Source organism: Xiphophorus maculatus, chromosome 12, assembly GCF_002775205.1.
Source record: "Xiphophorus maculatus strain JP 163 A chromosome 12, X_maculatus-5.0-male, whole genome shotgun sequence".
Taxonomy (NCBI): domain Eukaryota; kingdom Metazoa; phylum Chordata; class Actinopteri; order Cyprinodontiformes; family Poeciliidae; genus Xiphophorus; species Xiphophorus maculatus.
Genome location: NC_036454.1, coordinates 3,200,846 through 3,221,912, shown reverse-complemented (window position 1 = coordinate 3,221,912; position 21,067 = coordinate 3,200,846). Strand labels below are relative to the sequence as shown.

The following is a 21,067-nucleotide window of genomic DNA, read 5'->3' as shown; positions in this document are numbered from 1 at the left end:
TGCTTCCTCTTCTGAGAGGGGAGATGTGCTACCAGCTCTCCATCTAACGGGTTAATTGAGTTTCCTAAATCTGCCGGGATTTACCCTGTCCAGAACTGAAGTAAACTCTGTTTAAGCTGGTTTCGAGAAACGATTCACCTGATTTTTAACGGCCTACATCCAGGTGTCTCACCCTTCTTCCCTCTGTGAATTAGCCAGACTGAGCAGCCTACAGCCAACTAGTTTCACAGAGCACACCTGTTAACGGTCGCTCGTTCTCTTATTTTACAACTTGCATTTGTTATTGAACCAGGTAGGTTTTAGTGACTCGGGCGAGTCCCAAGGATGACGTTTTAAATTTGGGCTACCAGCAACTTAAAAACATTTTAAACTTTTTCCTCTCCAGAATCAAACATCACAGCTATTTTACAACCATCAAAGAACTTTAAGGTGACTCATTAACTGAATGTCCACAACATCTTTTAGATTTTCTTTATGCTAAATATTTTATTAGTAAGGCATTTTTGCAAGGGTCAGTACAGCTTAATTCAGTAGCAGAAATAATCAAATAAGTAAAATCAGTCATCTGGTCTGTCTTTCCCTACTGCTGACTGAGAACTAAAAAAAAGGAACCTTTGAGAGAGACGGACGGAGCTTGACGCCTCGAACCCCAGACCTGGCACGACGACGAAGAAGGTGCTGCAGCAGGAGGAAGACGCCGATCGATGAAGGCCAGGATCTCCGCAGGTCTGATGATGAAGAAGGTGTTGCAGCAGGAGGAAGACGCCGATCGATGAAGGCAGGGATCTCTGTAGGTCTGATGAGCCTCCTCTCCGCATGGATGGTGAGGTCACACAGGACTTGGTGCTGGCAGGAAGGAAGGCACCAGTTCTTCTTCTTTGTCTTTGCCTTTGTCTTCATCTTTGTCTTTGGGGTCTGAACCCAGCCGATGAGAGAAGTGCGATTTGAAGCCACAGGTTGTAGGGCTGACGGGTTGGTCCCCATGGCCGGACAGTCTTCGGCTCCGTGGCCCCGGCTCTTCTTCAGCTGCAGAGTTCTTTGTCCATCTCGATCTTGGCTCGAAGCTGCCCGGAGGATCCAACGAACGGTTCCTCTTTTGCACTCACCTTTTATAGGGTTTCTGACTGCTTAGACAGATGATCTCATATCCATCACTGTCTTACAGACATTTCCTGATGTCTGTGCTAATGTCTCAGGGTTGCTCAACCTCCTATGTCCATTGCCTGCACAACCTTTCACCTACTCTCTAAATAAGGCGTTGATCATCTCTGCTCTCCTGTTAGTTCCTTGCCTTTCACCTTTCACCTACTCTCTACCTCCAACATATCAGTGATGTTTAATTGCAGTTACACCTTTTACACCATTTCAAGTTCAATGTCAAAATCACATTTATATCACATTTATTTTCTTTAGCTTCTCTGATTTATCATTCATTTATGATTTTATAACCATAACTTATTAATTATACTTATTATAATCTTAATGTGAGTTATTACAGATGTTTTTCTGAAAAGAAACCAAGAATAATCCATGATTCTAATTATTTGATGCCAAAGTTACAGTTACTTGTTTTTCTTGTAAGTGTTCCCACAAATGTAACTGTAAGTATTATTACAAGTAAACCAATATTAATATAAGTATTTTACTTTGAATCTTATCAAATTACTCAAAAATGTTTAGATTTCATTCTTTAAAACTTTACCTTTGAAATAAAGAATAGTCTCAGCTATTTTTATAAATCTGCAGGCTGGAACTTACTTCCTCTTTTTCCAGGAAACCTGCTTTTCCTGTTTAATGACTCTCTCTGACTGACTATGATTTCTTATGATTAGATAGAAAAAAGTAAAATTAAAGCAAAGTTTGCATGAGACAAAAACAACACACACAACCAGATTTATTTTATTGACACTTAAGTCTACTGTTGGGCCTAGATATCACTTGAGTGATTCATTTTAAAGATAACTTTATTTATTATTACTGTTAAACTAACTTTATTGACACTTAAGTCTACTGTTGGGCCTTGATGTCACTTGAGTGATTCATTTTAAAGATAACTTTATTTATTATTACTGTTAAACTAAAATCTCCAGCATGGGGAAGTGGGATGAGCTCGGATTTTCTTGACAAGAAGTAAATGCAGTTTTGTGTGTGTCAACCAGGTGACTTGTGTGTACTTCAACATTTGTAGACGTAGGAGAAGGTTTATTTTATTTTTAAGGTTTACAAATCATATTTCACAGATACAACTATCCAAAGTTACACACAAAGATGCTTCCACGAGTTACAAATACACTATTACACACGCACAGATATTTTTACACGCCTCCTCTCATGAGTTGCCTCTGAATCAAAAAGTTATTTGAACGTCACACTGGTAGGGTGTTTGTCAGTAAGTGCTGTCAGTAAAGCAATTAACAAAAAAGGCTATTAATAACTAAAATGCTATAAATAAATTCACAGAAGGAAGTGTCAATGAAGAGTCACATTCTAGATAAGTGAACTAACCATTACTGTTGACAATGGTTTCGACAGGGTAATAGTTTATTAATGTGTCATCAACTACATAAAGATGCCTCAGGGATAAATGCAATAGAGTACGTGATGAAAAATAAAAACAAAAGAGACTATTTTCCACTGCCGATTGTAGCGTGGAAAGAAAAAGCTCCTCCTCACAAATTAAGATGACAGGTTTCAAAGGTCAACGTTTGATCAGCTTAGTCAGGACTCTCCAGAAGACGAGCACTAGTTAGTGTCTGTGAAAAGGTAATATGACAAAAAGTGAAAAGATGAATAATTAGCCTTTAATTAGAGAAAGTTGTTACTGCAGGATCACTAGCACTACAGCTGATTTAAACATAGCGGCAGAGATATAATGAAGTCGTGCAACATCTCCATGTACTATTAGAAAGCAATTAATCCACTAATTATACAAATGCACACTTTTTAGATGACCAATTTAATACAAATTTAAAAATAATGTGTTATTTGCTGATTTGCTATAGTCTATCTGTTAGGTTGACTATAGCAACCAAACGGATTGCTATAGTCCATTAGGTTGCAAAAGTATGCAAATACTTTAGCATTTTCAGTGCAATGCAAAAGTATGAGTACTTTTGCATTGCACTTTATATACAGCAGCATCAGTTCATACACAACCACAAATGGTTAAATAATCCTCATCCATTTTACATGATCATTACTCTACATTACTTTATATTTTGTATTTGTATATATTTTTATATGTTGAATCACATTTGTTTAATTATTCAACTGACTTATATCCATAAAATACAATTTAATTGAACTCTGTAGATCTTGCTTTGTATGTGTCTCATTTTAATCAGATTTTTATTTCAGGAACCTTGACAAATATTATCTATCATAGGCTTGAAGCATATAGCGTTTATTCTAACAAAGACGCCCAAATTTTGCACAAAATGTTTTTCATCGTAATTGCCTTTTTTAACATGTTAACTAAACATAAAGTATGTATTTGTTCATTTTTTTATTCCGGAGCAAAAATGCAGAATCCCAGAAACGTCTGTCCTCTTTTCGTGGTTTGTTTACATCTTTCCCCCAATCAGCACAATAATTGTGCGCAAGCGTATTGTCCTTGGAACAATTTTTTTATTCAAACGTTCAAACTGTCCAATCAGTGAAGAGGAGGAGAACACTCGCGGTAGTTTCAAATGCGGATGCGCGAGCTCAGTTCTTATGGACTCAGTTTAACGTCTGATTATTTAGCACTTCTGAAACTAAACTCTTAAAAGTTTTAGTAAAGTGGAAATAAGGAAGTTAACTTTAGTAAATATGGAAGCGAGTGAGTCGGCAGCGTTGCTTTCCAGAAAAGGTCGGCAGGTTTAATTTGTTCAAACTGCTAATTTATGTATCTGTTTCGGCTTGTTTTGGCTAGTAGATAGCTAGTGAACGTTAGCTGAAATAACTGACACGTTACCTTCTTGTTTTCTGTGTGTTTGTTTGGATTCACTCAAAGTCTAAAACGACGGTTCTTTTTAGATGTGAGTTTGTTCCAGACTAATACTGAAATAAACAAGCTAGGACAATGCTTAACCTAGCAATTCACTGTTAGCTTTTATGTGAGCATTAGAGTAAAGGACTAGTTCGCTGTTTACTTGAACGTCACAAAGTGGATTAAGTCTTTAAAAACAATTGAAGTTGGTCCTGTTTTGAAAACGGCAACATTATGAATGATCAAACTTGACCTGGATTATTTTATGCATAATAAATATTCATAAAATATTTTTATGTTTTTGTGACCCTAATCTGCTTGTGGAAATGCATAACAAAGACAACTACACTGTAGGGTTTGCATTTATTCCACATCAGAACCCACTTACTATTTTTTATGGATATGTGATTTATTGATCATGTTTATCAGTTTATGCAATATTATCATGTTTGTACAATATATTATCATGTTTGTACAATATAATCTTTTGATGTCATTGAAAAATGTATTTTCTTCTCTTGTAGGTTCATGCTGCTTTTTATACTTTCAGTGACTTTTTGATCATGTTTTCTTCACACATTCGGTTCTTATTCTAATTTTCTGACCCATAACTTCATCAACTTTGTCTTTTGTGGACCAAGATTCTTTAATTTCTTTGTATGTATAGATTTCTTCAGCTGTTATCGGTATTTGTTATGAATTATATTGAAATTCACATTAGAAATATTTTAACTGATGATGGTTTTAAAACTTATTTTACCCACACCATCTATAACAATTAAAGTCTAAAACTGGCGAATAAATAAGTTAATTAGATCTCTTGGTAGTCTGAAACCTTTGAGGAATGTGCCAAATTTTGAGAAAATGTTTCCAAGCAGGAGCATTCATTCCCTCAAGTTTCCCAGAGATTTGTGGAAGTAATGCTCCATGCAGAAGCCCAGCCCTTTAACACAGTTTATAGTTATTCAGGTAGGAGGAACTGAGACAAACATAAGTGATGAGATCTTAAGCCCAAATTATTCTAAGGCTATCAGTAAACATCCGTTTTCAAAGTAAAGTTTGGAACTGCATTGTTTTAGAATAACCAGACTTCTGACTTTGCGTCACAGAGTTGCGGAAACAGAAGCTGATGGAATACTTGGCAGCAAAAGGAAAGCTGAAACCTCCAAACGTCATGTAAGCGTAAAAGTAGGAATGCCAAACATGTTGCTGTGAGTTGTAATGCCAGAGGACCTTTAATTGCTGTTTTTCTCTTCAGGCAATCCCTCCACGGGGAATCTCACAATCAAACCTCTCTGAAGGTAGGGCGTGTTAGTGCGTAAGTGCTATTATTAACTCAAAGCTATTAGCAATCAGAAAAACTAACTTTACTTTTACTCAGAATGGAGTGTCAATAAACTGAAGCATTCTGAAGTTTTGATTTAAAGTAAGACTGCACAATAATATGACACCAACATATAATCATCACTTTATCAGTGTGGAATATTCATATTGCTTGTAATCACAGTCACAAAAACAGGTAAAATTAGTGAATGTTAATTATTGTATTGCCTTTTTTTCTCTATTTAAGTATTTCTGTTAATTGTAGTGTCTAGTTAATTAATTACATTTATATTGAAAAAAATAAATTACGTTTTCAATTCAAAAACCATTTTTGCTGCTATATTATTGAATAAATGAGACACATAAGCTCAAGAACAAAGACATTTATTACTTTTAATGTGTTGTGCTTAAAGTGCTGTTTCCAGTGTTTCAGGAATCCCTGATCATTCATGAAACTACTTTACAAATGTGGAATATGTACGCTTACTGTTTACTGTTACTTGTATTTTATGATTGATTAATGGGGCGTCACCAACAAAGCCATTGCAGAGATAAACTTGATGGTGTATGTGCTGAAAATAAGTAATTGAGTTATTTATTTTTCACAGGTTGCTATGGGAAAAGAAAACAAAGCTCCACCTGACAAGATCAGGTGGCACAATTCTAAAGATAAAACGTTGGTGCCTCAGCGCAGTCAAGATCCTCCCAGAAGAAGAGCACTGGGTGCCTCTGACAAAGGAAATGTGACAAATGGTAAACAAACTACCATTTGCTCATCATCCAGCAGCGTGTCAGCACAGACAAACGTTAATCAAAATCCCCTGCTCAGGAAAACGTACACCGTAGTGTCTTCCAAATCCAGTTTCACTCCAGCTGCAACTCAGAAAAATCAACCCAACACAGGGAGTCGAAACCTGAGCAAGGTGCAGTTAAATGGACGTTGTACACATGCAGCAAAGTCAGAACCCAAACCAAGCATAAGTTCAAGTCGGGCTACGTTATGCCCACTGGAAATGGCGAGCAGTCGAATAAGTACTGGCCCACTTGTTAAGACCAAAACAGGGCTTGTGCCTGCAGCGATCCAGCCGAGGAATCCAAAATCAAACGCATCACATCCACCTGGCTCAAAGCGTCAGCCGTTCACTTTCTCCACTGTTGCTAAGAATCCAAAGGGCAAAGGGCAGTTAGGCAAAATGTCATCGGTCTCTGCTTCCCAGAGGCCTGCTGTGGTGATTCCTACAAATTCAAGAGCTAGGAGTAAAACCGAAGCTCAGAACAGGTCTAAACCTAAGCCGCTTCCCGTTAAACTAACACAACCAACTGGAAGGAGCCAATTATGGACTGGACTTCACTCAGCTGGGCCTTCCAAATGCAAAACTGTCAAACCAGAGCAGAGCGTGTTAACCAGTAAAACAGCAGGGCAGCCTGCTCACACATCTAAAACTCAAGTAAAGAAAAACACTCAATCTGTAAAAGCTGATGCCCCAACAACCTCAAGGCCATCAATCAAACGCAGCTCAACAGCCGTCAAGACGAATGAGAGCGTTTGGTCTAAAGATGGGAGGGAAACAAAGACGAACAGAGAGACACAAATCATACAGAAAACATCTAGAAATATTCCTTCAGGGCATCCGCCTACAAAATGTGCAGCTGCTGCGCGGGGGTACCGAACCGCACCGCAGCCTTCCAGGTCCATCAGCCTGCTGGACCGGACTGCAGCCACCAAGACGCCAAAGGTCATGATTAAAACTGCTCCCCAGACTGAAGTAAAGAAACTGACTGCTGCGCAGGAGGAGAGGATGTAAGCCGAATGTAGCACTCCTTCTATTTGTTAAAAAAAAGGTTAAAATATGGAGTTAAATATCTAGCCAGCAATTGTTTTACATTTGGTTGTCAGGAGGAAACTACAAGAATGGCGAGAATCGAAGGGGATTTCCTACAAACGTCCTCCGATGCCAGTGAAAGCGCCAGCCACGCGCACCGTGTCCGTTCCTCAGCCCTTCTGGGCTTCCATGGAGCTGGAGGACGAAGCCCACTCTCTCATCTGTGCCGTGGACCGGTCCCTGGAGGACTGCATCAAGTTGCTCGCCGAGGTAAACAGAGGGAACTAGTGGGCATCTTTTTGTTCATTTTTTAATTTTAGGTAGATTCTAAGGCTGAAGAGATTTATCGTGAGTCATTTATTGAAATAATTTACTCTTTCTGCAATCTATTAATCGTTAACTGGAGGGTTTAGACTCAAAGGCCATTTGCTGAACGAACAAGATATTCAGAAGGAGGGGCATGCTGTGGTGGCGCAGGGGGTTAGCACGCCCCACGTCTGGAGGCCTTAGTCCTCGACGCGGACGTCGCGGGTTCGACTCCCGGTCCCGGCGACCTTTGCCGCATGTCTTCCCCCCTCTCCTCGCCCTCCTTCCTGTCTGCCTACCGTCGCAAAAACTCTTCGGAGAAAAAAAAAAGATATTCAGAAGGCACAAAAATTATTTACATTTGCATTTCAGATTAAACAAGCCCTGTGAATATATTCTACCCATAGTTCCTCAAGTGGCAGTTTTAGCTTCATCTGGTTCAAATTCTGTTAATTTGCTATAAAGCACTTTTTGTTATCCAATTATTAATAAAGCAATAATCAACAGATCTGCCATATTGATAAGTCCAGTAGAAAGGGCTGAGCTTTTCACGTGTTGATGTTTAAATATATTTTTTTTAACTGCAAATGCATATTTTGCTACATATGATCAAATGTTCTCTATAGGAATACACATTTTAGGTAACAAAATTGAAATATGTATTTGCATTTGCTAATATATTTTTAAAATTGCATAAGAATGACTCAAGTGGCTAAATAAAGAATCTGCAGAAGGTGCCAATTTTTAATCCGATGAATCAGTTAACCGTCAGAATTGTCGTCAGAAACAAACCTTCACTGTAACTCTGGTTGCTTTTCCCATGAGCTACTTTAATTTCATCATAAGTCATGTGATAAACACCAATAATAAGAATAGTCTAGTGAAGAAAAACAAATTGATATCATTTAAAGGAAGCAAAGTAATGAATATCACTTTTTAACACGTGTGGAGGCCTGGAATTGGTGTGTTCAAATTAATGTAACAAATGAAAAATAGAAGAAAAACCATATCTACAGTGTAGCTTCAATGTCTGGTCCATGTGGTCAGGGCTGCCCTGCGGACCGGGTGAAGGACGTCCTCTCACGGCTGCCGGCGGTGTCTCAGAAGTTCGCCAAGTACTGGATCTGTCGAGCCCGGCTGATGGAGCAAGAGGGAAACTTGGACGTGCTGCCCATGTTTGAAGAAGCTGTTCGAGTTGTGTTGGAGGTGAGGAGCATATTTCACTCTCACTGGAAGAAAGCAGTAATGTTTGAATAGATAATTGCAACTGCAGCACATTATCATCTGATCGACTATAGATGTTTTCCATCATCAGTGGCATCAATTTATTTTGAGCTTGGATGCTTTACCCACAGTTACATTCAATTACTGCAACGTTCCTCTACCATTATCCACTATTTTCTGGATAAACCATCCATTTTCTGGTCAATCACTGATATTTACGTAAATGCCTGACTAATTTGGTTTATACCAATTTGCTTCTGTAGTAATTATAGCAAAAAAGTTACAAAATTAGCAACAGTAAGCTGACTATTGTTAAACGCAGCCCTCTTTCAGACGCTTGTGGTGGTAGAAAGGATCAGTGAATAAGATCCGTTTCACGTTCAAGTATTGACTGATCGTCGCTCGCCCATAATTGAAGAAATCGGGGCAGATCAATCTACGCAATCTAAAAAGACCCCCATCCTCAAAGCCAAGTCTGTAGGGGAAACGTATCTGTTATGTAAGAGGAGATTGTTAATCTACCACCAGTGACAAATGTAACTTTGCTCATGTCTGGGGTGTGACGAAATGACATAAAACCCACAAGGCAAGACACCATGTTGAATTCACAACAACACAGGATTTTAATATTACTTTAAAAAAAACTTTAGAGATTAAATTTGTCTTGCAAAAAGGCCTTCATTCTGCTATGTTTTTTAAATTTGTCACAAACAAAATAATCTCTTGTTTTCAGATTTCTTTTTATCTCTTCAGACTTAAGGACTGTGCTTCAACTGTGCATGGTCTGCACTGCAACATTTACAATTTCCTAGTTTCTATCTACAGCATCTAATATGAAACACATTAATATGCTCAAGTTCACAATTGTTACAAAGCAGTTTTTATTGAATGAAGGCTCACCTTCGATCTGGAGGGGAAACACTAATTGCTCGTTTGTGTTTTGCCTTTTTGTTTCTCTGTTTCCTCAGCCAGTGGATGAGCTGCGGACTGCGGTTTTTGACATTCTGAAGAAGAAAGACGAAATCCAAGGTAATGAAGTCTCCATGGATACAACAGCTGGGCTGGTTGCATATATAATAAAAATAATGTCTGATGAAAAGACTTCACATCCTGACGGTTCACAGCAGCACACAAGAGAAAATAACCAAGAAAATCTTCTACAACACTCCATGAGTAAACAGGCTAAGGCCACACAAAAAATTAAGCTTTGAAATTATGAGAAAAAGTCATAAAATTATAAGATTAAAGTATGAGGATTAAGTCAAAAATAATGAGATCAAACTTCTAATATAATGAGAATAAAGTCATGCTATTACTACAATAAAATCACATGATGAGAATAAAGTTGTAATATTTCGAAATTAAAGTTGTAATATTGCGACTTTATTCTTGAAATAATGAATTTATTCTGATATTATTAATATTTTAGTCTAATCATATTGTGACTTCTCAATATTATGACTTTATTCTCAAAATATGTCTTCATTCTTGTAGTATTTCAGTTTATTTTAGTAATATTACGATTTTCTCCTTGTGCAAGTTTGTCCTCATGACGTTATTCTATTAATTTTATTTTTTAAATTTTGTCGTAGTGTGGCTCTAACCTTCCGTAGGTAACTGGTGATGAGTCACTATCAAAGTGAAGTAACTGGTCCAGGTAAATTCCAGTAAACGCGGCAGCAGTCCAAATGATTAATGAACCGGTTCGCCATGTACCGGTAGCTCCTACCCGTCAGCAGTGGGCAGACAGCTGTCTGAACACAGCTGGGTGTGCTGACTTTGCCTTGTGGAAATTCTTTTTGGTCGTTTATTGGTGGCTTTAGATGCATTCAGTTCTGCAATGCTTTGTAAGCAAGTTCACATATTTTTGCAGGTTGTCACACAAGTAAGTAGACTTGCGTTCAGCAGTAAGTGATAGCAAAATGGAGGAAAAACATGCTAACATTTGCCTAGCATTTCATCAAACGGCTCAACTATGCACCACAAATCTGGAAAAAAACTACCAGAAAACTGTAAAACAGCTGAAACACTGACTTCCTTTAAATCTAGATTTAAAACCCACCTGTTTAGAGTTGTATTTGAAACGTAATCAATTATGAATTTAACGATTGTTGATTCTATGTTTCATGACTTTGTTTTTGTCCTTTTTATGATGTAACGCACTTTGAAATGCCTTGTTGCTGAAATGTGCAATACAAATAAAATTTGATTGATTGCTTGACTTGAAACATTGAGTAGAAGGAAACATGACTTTATGAGATATTATTATGTACCAAGTAAAGTTAATCTTCTAAAAACAAATATGAAGCATTGCTCTTTTTTTCAGGCAACTTGTTGCCGTCTTGCTGCTAAGCAGCTTCTAACTGGACTGCTGTGAAGCATAACTCTGTCAGAGTAACATTTCAAAGGTGACTTGAAGAAAAACCCTTCAGACAAAATGTCTTGCTGTCACAAAGAGCAGATAGGTACCTGTAGGTACAACCCCAGCACTAATGCAACCAAAGCAGTACTGTCATTTAACTGCATTTAAAAGTTACTGGGCTGGTTGGGATTTTATAAATTTTAATTTAGCATCAGACCAGGACTCTATCGGTGACAAAAACATCTCGATTGAAGAGTCTCTGATTGTATTTTTTGAGAGTTGCCTTAAGCTTAATATTTTTTCTTCCTCAAGAAAATGAAAAACGGGACGATGGCTCTGCAACCACGGAAGCGTCTCCAGACTGTGGCAACGACCCACTGATGACACCTAAACCTGTCAGAGTTCTCATCAAAGGAGAGAGAGGAGGCTCATCCATGGTCAAGTACAAGATCACTGCGACTCCCGGGTGTGTTCACTTTTACTTATGACATTTAATTGTACTAATCAGTCGTTCATAATATAGAAATATTTAACACAATAAGCAATTTTTTTCAATTCAAAGTATTTTGGTTATTCATTAAATAAAAAAATTTTTATTCAGATGATGCTTGGAAATTAATATCTACATAATTGTTTAGGCGTAGACTTATTTTACAACAGCCCTCGTTCGCCTCCTCCTTTTGGAGCGGTCTCTGGTTTGCTTGGCGTTCACATATGATTTCAAACTGGCTCACTTTCTTGATGTGAATCAGAGTTTGATAATGCATCGACACTTTTTATGCAAACAGACTGGAGTTGGATTAAAGACAGAGCTGGTGGGAATGCAGCCTTACATTTGGTTTGACATTCAAGCTGTTGTTCATCCGTCTCTATAGATCCAGATACAGCTGGGTCAAGTAACCAGCAGATTTACTAAATTTACTCAATTTATTTGCAACTAAATTGTGTAAAAAAGTTTAATATTTCTAGATTTTACCACACAGGGTTTCTGTCATGTAGTTTTATATTTGGAAGTGTTCGGCCTATCTCAGAGACAGTTTTGCATTCTGACATGTGGCTTCCAATGCACAACTGTTTCCGCTGCCGGACAACCAGCAGATTTATTAGAAGCTGCTGACGTCTGCTTCAAGCGCGCCACGCTTGTTCTGGCAATATGCATTTGAACCGAATACATATTGCGTCCAGTTTGAATGCAAAGCTGGTGGTCTGCAAAACCAAGCGTCAGCACTGGCTGGAGCTTCAAACTGAAGTTCAATATGACGTAAGATGTTGGACTCTGCTTTGAAGAGGGACCTCCAAGCAGATGAAGCTGTTTGAAGGCTGTTTTGCTGTAGAGCCAGTTCAGCTACTGGCATTCTTCCACAGATTGATAGTCAGGTCCTGGATCTCCACCCCACACACTCAGTCTGTGGTCTCACAGGGGGCCTGCCATGACAGTCCTTCACTGTGGAGCCTGTATGCATTGGCTTCTGCTAAATGTTGGGTTTTAAATGTACTTTTATTCATAGAAAAAAAATCAGCATGGAAATGCATTTTTTCCCAGACTTTTGATAAATGCAGTAGTCTTTGATTGGTTTATATTAAACTGACTGAATTCAGATTGATTAAACTGTCTAATCTGCACTGAAACGACTAATTTTCAGAAATTCAGCTAAGACACACCGCTGTCACTGTGCTGGAACAGTCTTGACTTAAACAAATCAAACCAAAGTGTGAGGAAGCCATAGAGTTGTGTAGAAAGTTGGGCAAGCAGAGAAAGGAAGGCAGACTGTTTTTGTTGTCCCTCCACTGGCTCCCTGTAGCTCAAAGAATAGACTTTAAAATACTGTTGTTAGTTTATAAATCACTGAACGGCTTAGCACCACAATACATCAAAGATCTGCTGTTGTTGTATCAACCTACCAGACCTCTCAGGTCTTCCGGTTCTGGTTCTGCTCTGCATCCCCAGAACCAAACGAGGAGAAGCAGCTTTCAGCATCTGTGCACCAAAAATTTGGAACAAACTTCCAGAAAACTGTAAAACAGCTGAAACACTGACTTCCTTTAAATCTCGACTAAAAACCCACCTGTTTAGGATTGTATTTGAAACATAATCAATTACAAATTTAATGATGGAACCTGACTTAATGTCATGGTCTGATTGCTGATTCTATGTTGAAATTGCACAAAAATCCGTGAGGGACGACGGAGTCCCAGAGCGAAATTCCGTGATAGAGGTGTACGGAGCCTAGTGCCGGAAGAAAAACGGCGAGTGACTGAGGGTCACTGCGCGTAACACAAACCCTGTAAATTCTAGACACTAACAGGTACCATAGAATTGCACAAAAATCCCTGAGGGACGGCGGCGTCCCTGCTCGAAATTCCGTGAAACAGGTGAATGGAGCCTTGTGCCAGAAGCCCATTAAAATGCTGTTTACATCGTTTTAAACTGTGTGATTGTGAGCGTGAGTGGGAATAAAAATAGCAACAGGTATTTTGTTCCAGATAACACAGTAGGAATGTAACAGGTAAACCTTCTATGGATGCAAACTCAACTGAAAACCCACCTGTTTAGGATTGTATTTGAAATGTAATCAATTACAAATTTATTGCTGGAACTTGACTTAATGTTGTGTTTTGATTGTTGATTCTATGTTGCATTGTGCTTCTGTGTTTGATATGATGTAAAGCATTTTGAAATGCCTTGCTGCTGAAATGTGCTATACAGATAAAATTTGATTAATTGATTGTAATAAATATGTATTTAATCAGTAAAATGGTATAAATGATTTCAGTCATTGATTGTTTTTCCTCCCTTAGGGGCCCAGCAAGTCAGCAGAAGGAGACAGTCAGGGTCAAAGGGCAGGAGGTCCGGTTCTTCACCCCGGTTCGACGGTCCGTGCGAATCGAGAGATCGTGTTTCCGATACCCGCCGTCGCTCCAGGACCACGATGTCTGCGTGAATTCGTACAGTGATCTGATCTCAGAGGAGGGCAAAGAAACCAGTGAAGAACAATCGAGCTGCTCTGGTAGCAACACACCCATGTACATTTACAGACAGAACGAGGCACTTGAAGACAAAGTTTCCATCAAACTCGTCCTTAACGACAGTTTTTAAATTCATCACACCTTTATGATTTTTAAAATAACAGACAGACAAAGGTTGTCTGTAGCCGCGCTCTGTTACCTATCAAATGTTTATATTCGCAGATACAAATGATTTTTGTGATGTTTAAACTTTGCATTTCAACCAATAATAATTTTTAAAATCTCTGTACAGAAGGGAAACTTTGATATTAGGTCATGAATTCTTCTTTTGTACTGCAAAAAAAGATATAAAAGTGTAAAAATAAAATCCTCATTTCTTTTTTTAATCACTGTTTTTTTTTTTTACCAGAATTTGTTTATTTTACATACAAAAAAGAACCTGTGGTTAGAGAGGAATCAAACTCTCAGACAAGGATGAATAATCATTCAATTACAATAATAATCATGACAAAACACATCTTTAGTATCAACAATTATTATGTCCAATAAAATACTCAATAATGTCACTGATCTCCGGTCCAGAACCTCAGGCTAAGCAAGGTTGGTGTCATGATCGCTCTCACTCTTTGGTTACCTAGCAACAGGTTGAGTAATTTGAGCAGGAGCAGTTTCATGTTTTGCCATCATGACTAATAACTGCTTAAAAATTAACAGAAGGGTGTGGAGTGAAATGAGAAAATGAGTACAACTGCTGAGAGGAAGCTGTTGATAGAGCAGGAAAGGTTACATCAAACTTTGGTAATATTTCAGATATTTAAAACAAGAAAACTAATCAATAATTATTTATTGACTGATTTTTATTTTATTTTATTTTGATTTCTGAGTAAAACATATTGCCACTTGTTAGATGTTTGTTCACTAGAGTAGTTTCAGCCGGTTCTGGCCCAGTCCGAACCATCCAGGCTCCTCTCCATCTGGGGTGGTTCCAGCCGCGCCAACCCCGGTATTGTGCGGAAGCGATTTTTGATTGACGGTGGACCGCATTCGTGGATTGATTTACGCCTCTGCAGACTCCAAACAGCAGCATGGACCGGCGGACATGTTGTCTGCGGTCAGAGCTGCTCAGTGTGGAGCAGCAGAACCACGAGCGACGCCAGAAGTGCGTCAACCTTCGCAGCAGATTGAGCGTTATTTCGCAGCTGTGAAAGCAGAATGGCTCCGAAGAACGGAACCAATGAAGAAGAGAGAAACGTTGCCGCTCTGGTCAACCTTCTGGTTAGTTAAAGTTTTGCAGAATTACATTGCTTTTAGTTTGACGTTCTTTGTTTGGGGTTTTCTTTTAAATAAAGTTCATGGTTAGATATTTGTGTACATTTTTACTGTATTGACTAAATGCAAATGTTTGTACGTGTTTAAAGAAATAAAGATACGAATAAAGTAAACGGCTAATTGAATTCTTTTCATTATGACTTTCTATAGGATAAATGAAATATCTGGGTTTATTTGAGTCAGCCATGATGACACCAATATAGAGGATCATTTTTGGCTCTATATTAACTATTTGACATTATTAGGTGTAATAATGTTATATGTATTGTGTTGCAATACATACAACAAGATGAGACACGGTGTTGAGTTCATGGGACGAGATTAATCTGAAAGTGAACTACACAGCAGGGCATTCTGGGTAAATATAACTGAAACAAACACATATTGCTAGTGGCAGAAATCTTTTAGACAAAAGAGAAATCCTACAACCACTAGAATCTGACGCCACTCCATTTTTATTTACGTTTCAGTGTCTTCTTTAGAGATTTTTGTGTAGTTTCCTTCAGTAAAAGTTGTTCTTTTTTGCCAATATTCTTTAATGGGGCAACAGAACCGATGGTTTCGGTGTCTGTTGGATTGTCACTTGGATCCAGCGTCTGCGATGATGATGAGTGTGAAGTGAAACCAGACCATTACAAAATCGTTTGAACACACCTGAGTTAAGATATGAACCGTATGCAGTAGTGATTCATCAACCTGTTTTGACTATTGCCGATTTATAACCTGATGTCATGAGCACATTTGCATGTAATGTAGGTTTACTTCTGGATTGCTGCATCGGAAAAGGAAGTCCCACGGTCTAAATCTGATTTATTTGGCATTTCTCAAGTTTATTAAAAAAACATAAAATAACTGAGGAAAAAAACGTATTTGTTGAATCTAACGTCAGGCTACAGCTCAGGACCTCTCTACCTCTTTAAACCTGATGAACCAGTTACCCTGCTCCCAATCAACGTTTCTGCTCAAACGGTGGTAGAGCAGGAGTTTATTCCAAAACGAGATCATTGTTTACAATCTCAAAGAGCAATAATCCCATATTAAGTATGCGTCATCTTTTTTGGTTTATAATAATCTTTGTTGTGCTAAGAATTTTCAAAATGTTTCATTTTATGAGAAAAAAACTACAAAACAGTTTACAATAGAGGGGATTTTTAGGTCTATTTTTTGTTACATCTCTTCAGATGTGGCCGAGGGGTTAAAATGTTGGTGGATGACAACTTCTTTCATAATTTTAGAAAATATCTGCGCACTTCAAATTTTGAAACACGTTTTTTTTTTTTTTTTTCAATGTATGCTGTGCTGTGGGTGTTTTTCTGTATGTACAGCTCTGGAAAAAATGAAGAGACCACTGCTCCAACTAAGAGAAACTAAGAGGTCTCTTAATTTTTTTCAGAGCTGTCTGAATAAATAAATTAACATCCTGTTGTAACATCCTTCCCGACAGCGTGCCGTAGGTTTAGAAGTTGTTGGTCCGTCCCTGTGCTGGAACCGAACCAAGAGCCAAAAACGTAAATAGCTCCACTGTGACACACAACCTTCACTGCTTCATTGCAACAGCACAGATCACCTTCTCCAAAAGGCAGCGACTTCTCTGCTTCACATAATGTCTCAAGGGACGGTGAGTATGACAGGATTTCATATTTTGACACATTCGTACTTTTGATGCATTGTTTTTACTTATGACAGTCTCTCATGTGGTGGCATGAAGTAATTTTGCAGGAGATAAGGATCAGAAAACTAGTTTTCCGCAGCTTGTGCATGCAAAACTTTTTATAGTATCTGCTACTGCCAGATTCCCAACAAGTTATTTTTATTTGCCTTCTCAATGCTAAACTGCTAGGGATTGTTTAGAGAAAAAAACACAGATACTTACTCTATAATTGCAAACAAAACCTAAACTATTAACAACTAATATTAGGTCATAATGTTACACACTAATGAGACTCCAAATTATTTAGTCAAAAGAAAAGAAAAAAAAGAGACTAAAATAACGAGGACAAATCTAAAATTTAAAGAGAAAAGTTTTCCAATTACTTGAGGTAGCTGATATTTAAAGAATAATTCATTTTTTTCTCATTTAATGTATACAGTGCTTTAACTAATGACATATTATCTTAACAAATAAGCTCCCATGAGAAAACCTGAAGAACCACAGTTAATACATAAATATATATAATATTTTTTATAATGTCAAACAGACATTTACATACTGTACACTGGCTAAAATATTAAAGATCTAGTGATTCTAATTAAATTGAAAGATGTTTGGTCTGATTAAACTTCAGGCAGTAAGATGATAAAATTATACGTTTTTATCTGGTGTATGTAAACTTCTGGTTTCAACTCTAAGAAAGTCTGACTCCCTGTAAGATAAATAGAAATGATCTAACTAAATACATTTGCATTTTACAGTGTACTTTGTTTTTTTTTTTTTTTTTACTTCTACCATGTATTGTTTAATAATGTTTTGCCATTTGTGAAGACGACTCACAAGTAGGTTTTATAATGCAAATTCGATGTTAGTAATTCTGGTACAGACTGACCTACCTGTGCTTAGTGAACATCACTAATTGTATTTATTTCTCACATTTTAGCCCGTCTGTGAAAATATACACAGGTCTACGAAGGTTCATCTTAAGGTGGAAGGAAAGTATGTTAAGGCCCGAATTTCAAAAAAGCCAAACCAGCCAGAGCAAGTTGAGCTGATTTTGGTTGAAGAGCAAGGAACTCCAGGTAGGAAAATCCCTCAAAATAATGACTTATGTTTTAGTGAACAGTTAAAGCTGCATGTTTGAGCGATGGATACACCTAGAACATCTTTAGTAAAATATTTCATTAATGTAATTAATGAAATTATTAGCTGTGACATCAGATGCAAAAAAATGATCAAACAGGACGTTACTCCTGCAAAATCAGGGAAAACTGTTCAAAATTAGTCTAAGTGTTGAGAAATGCACTGGATGGAAGAATCAGCACTGATTTCTGACTTTTTTTATTTGTTTTTAGACGGCGTGCAATGTTTCACAATTTTACAAGAGTCTAAAAAATATGTGGCTTTCCGCTTCACACATGACTCAAAATATTATTGGCCAGAGATAGAAGGAGGAACCCTGAAGGTAAGCATCCACTAATGTAAAATCACAATAAAATCACAATAATTCCAAAATAATATGTTGAATTTTCAGTCTATTAATATTAAAAATTTAAATATTATGGCTTCCTTTAGCAGAGCCAGTGTGACCCAAATAGGAACCGTTTTTTGAAAACCATTTCCAACAGCAGAACTGAAGATTATTAATCAGTGGTTTGTTATGTAAAATTACCAGACCACATAACAAATAAATCTTATTTAAAGTCCCTTCAGACAACATTAATATTGAACTGAACCTTTAATTTTTGTTGTTTTTTTTATTACGTCTTACTAATAAATTAAAACGGTACCAAAAGCACATTTGGCTAAGATGTTTACTCACTTGTACATAAATTGCTTCATGTAAGAATTGCTCTTCCCTCTGATGACTTGAATTTCCAGCACCAATGAACTGCAGTAGCTTCCTGAAATAACTAACCATGAGCTCACTGTAACACCTGACAAATAATCTGACGTCCCATTAAGTTTTGGTTTATTTAGACTGATTTGACTCATCTGATCCAATCCCTGGTGAACGTCAGGTCACCTGATTCACAGCATGAAGCCGTTAGAACAGAAAACTAAACATCTTCAGGGACAAATCTAGAGAATAGATTTAAAAATGTTTGAAACTCCGTTTTTAAATGCGTTTTTCTGTTTTCACAGTTGGTATCCGATCATGCAGCGTGTCCATCTGTGCTTAGCTGGTTGGAGATGGAAAACATCCAAGATGGTGAAAGCCATTACTTGAGCACAACTGCAGGACAAATTGGAGTTCAATCTGTCCCTGATAAAAAGCCCAAGCTCTGTATAGGAGGTTCCCGCCCGGCGATATTCACACAGGTATGAAAATATCTAAAATGAGAATTGTTGTTGTAGTTCAGGAATATTTGGGGCCTGCCATGCAAAGCAATGGCAGGAACCTATTGCTATTGTCGGAGAAAGTGTTTCTTTATTGGGGCCTGCCATGCAAAGCAATGGCAGGAACCTATTACTATTGTCGGAGAGAAGCGTCTCTTTGGGGCCTGCCATGCAAAGCAATGGCAGGAACCTATTACTCTACACCCAACAAAGTGTCTCTTTAATATTATTATAATTCTTTATTTTTCTTCCGTAACCGTTAATGCGGCTCGTACCGCTGGGTGCACACCTACAAATGAGGTATCAAAACGTGCAGAAAATTCACGCCATTGGAGCTATTACTTCTGGTGGGATTTGGGCTTAACGTGGCGACATAATTCGCAAAAAACTACGAAAAAACCCCCATTATAACTCAATGGGAAAAATCCTAGAAATACCCTATTTTTGAGGATTTGCTGTGTCGTCACAAATTCACCTAGAAATGCCATTCAAATTTCATTTTGTAGATACGTCTGTGATCTCTTCGAAAGTGAAGACGGCTCGTCGATACCAGTTACGGTTTGTCCACAATTTGCCTCTAAGCGACCCAAACTTTCTCATTTTTGCTGAAATTACAGTGACAGCCGATCTCGGTTCAGATCTGGGCATAACATTTCTTTCTCTCATCACTGTAAATGCTCTGAGTGAGGTACAGATATGAATCTCGGGACTATCGCAGAAGACACATTGAACTGTCATACGCTCGAAACGCTTTTCGAATATGTATTACGGTTCCCGAACAAGAAGGATTTGTTTCCAATGCTTTTTTTCAGTAAAGTGTGTTTGCTCAAACACACTTGTGTGTTTGAGAGCTCACAGCTCACAGCTCACACCTGCTGAGACCATTATTTGCCATAGCAACGGAACTCAAGAGGCTATTGGCTGCTGATTTGGACTACGAATACGCATCGCTGTAGTTCTATCTATCCTCAGTTGAAACAGATCAGGACTGAGAACTGGCCTTTAGAACTACTGCTGCTATGGGCTGTATATAACTGATTTAACTCAGTAACTGTTACACATGGGATTAGTTTGGAACTTTAAAATGGAGCATAATAATAATTTCAAAATAAAAGCCTTGAATAGTTTTACATCAGGTAATTGCTGTTTTTGGCTTTATTTGACGTTTTCATCCAAAGCACTGTTACACATGGGATTACTTTGGAACTTTAAAATGGAGAATAATAATAATTTCAAAATAAAAGCCTTGAATATTTTTACATCAGGTAATTGCTTTTTTTGGCCGTATATGACTTTTTCATCACAAGCAATGTTACACATGGGATTAGTTTGGAACTTTAAAATGGAGAATAATAATTTCAAAATAAAAGCCTTGAATATTTTTACATCAGGTAATTGCTGTTTTTGGCTTTATTTGACGTTTTCATCCAAAGCACTGTTACACATGGGATTACTTTGGAACTTTAAAATGGAGAATAATAATAATTTCAAAATAAAAGCCTTGAATATTTTTACATCAGGTAATTGCTGTTTTTGGCTTTATATGACTTTTTCATCCAAAGCACTGTTACACATGGGATTAGTTTGGAACTTTAAAATGGAGCATAATAATAATTTCAAAATAAAAGCCTTGAATATTTTTACATCAGGTAATTGCTCTTTTTGGCTTTATTTGACTTTTTCATCCAAAGCACTGTTACACGTGGTATTAGTTTGGCCCTTTGAAATGAAGCATTCTGAGAATTTCAAAATAAAAGCCTTGAATAATTTTA

The 21,067-nt window shown here is 37.6% G+C and overlaps 1 protein-coding gene across 2 annotated transcripts; it reads left to right on the top strand.

Annotated features, from left to right (window-relative positions):
- Positions 1–790: 790 nt before the first annotated feature.
- LOC106700067 (cytoskeleton-associated protein 2-like) lies at positions 791–15,368 on the top strand. 2 transcript variants are annotated; one of them, XM_023343133.1, is made up of 9 exons: positions 791–823; positions 5,080–5,146; positions 5,229–5,271; positions 5,902–7,094; positions 7,191–7,386; positions 8,470–8,628; positions 9,615–9,675; positions 11,321–11,474; positions 13,808–15,368. In XM_023343133.1, the coding sequence occupies exons 1-9, from the start codon at positions 817–819 to the stop codon at positions 14,103–14,105; spliced, it is 2,178 nt and encodes a 725-aa protein (XP_023198901.1). In that variant the 5' UTR covers positions 791–816; the 3' UTR covers positions 14,106–15,368. The 2 variants fall into 2 exon arrangements, with proteins under 2 accessions (XP_023198901.1, XP_023198900.1); XM_023343132.1 differs by lacking the exon at positions 791–823 and adding an exon at positions 3,698–3,850.
- Positions 15,369–21,067: the final 5,699 nt, after the last annotated feature.

What these genes read in the sequence shown, in the direction of transcription:
- LOC106700067 (XM_023343132.1), top strand. Translation starts at nt 3,811, where the DNA reads ATGGAAGCGAGTGAGTCGGCAGCGTTGCTTTCCAGAAAAG. An exon ending in CTGTTCGAGTTGTGTTGGAG is followed by an intron (nt 8,629 to 9,614) that starts GTGAGGAGCATA and finishes CTGTTTCCTCAG; the next exon opens with CCAGTGGATGAGCTGCGGAC. An exon ending in GAAGAAAGACGAAATCCAAG is followed by an intron (nt 9,676 to 11,320) that starts GTAATGAAGTCT and finishes TTCTTCCTCAAG; the next exon opens with AAAATGAAAAACGGGACGAT.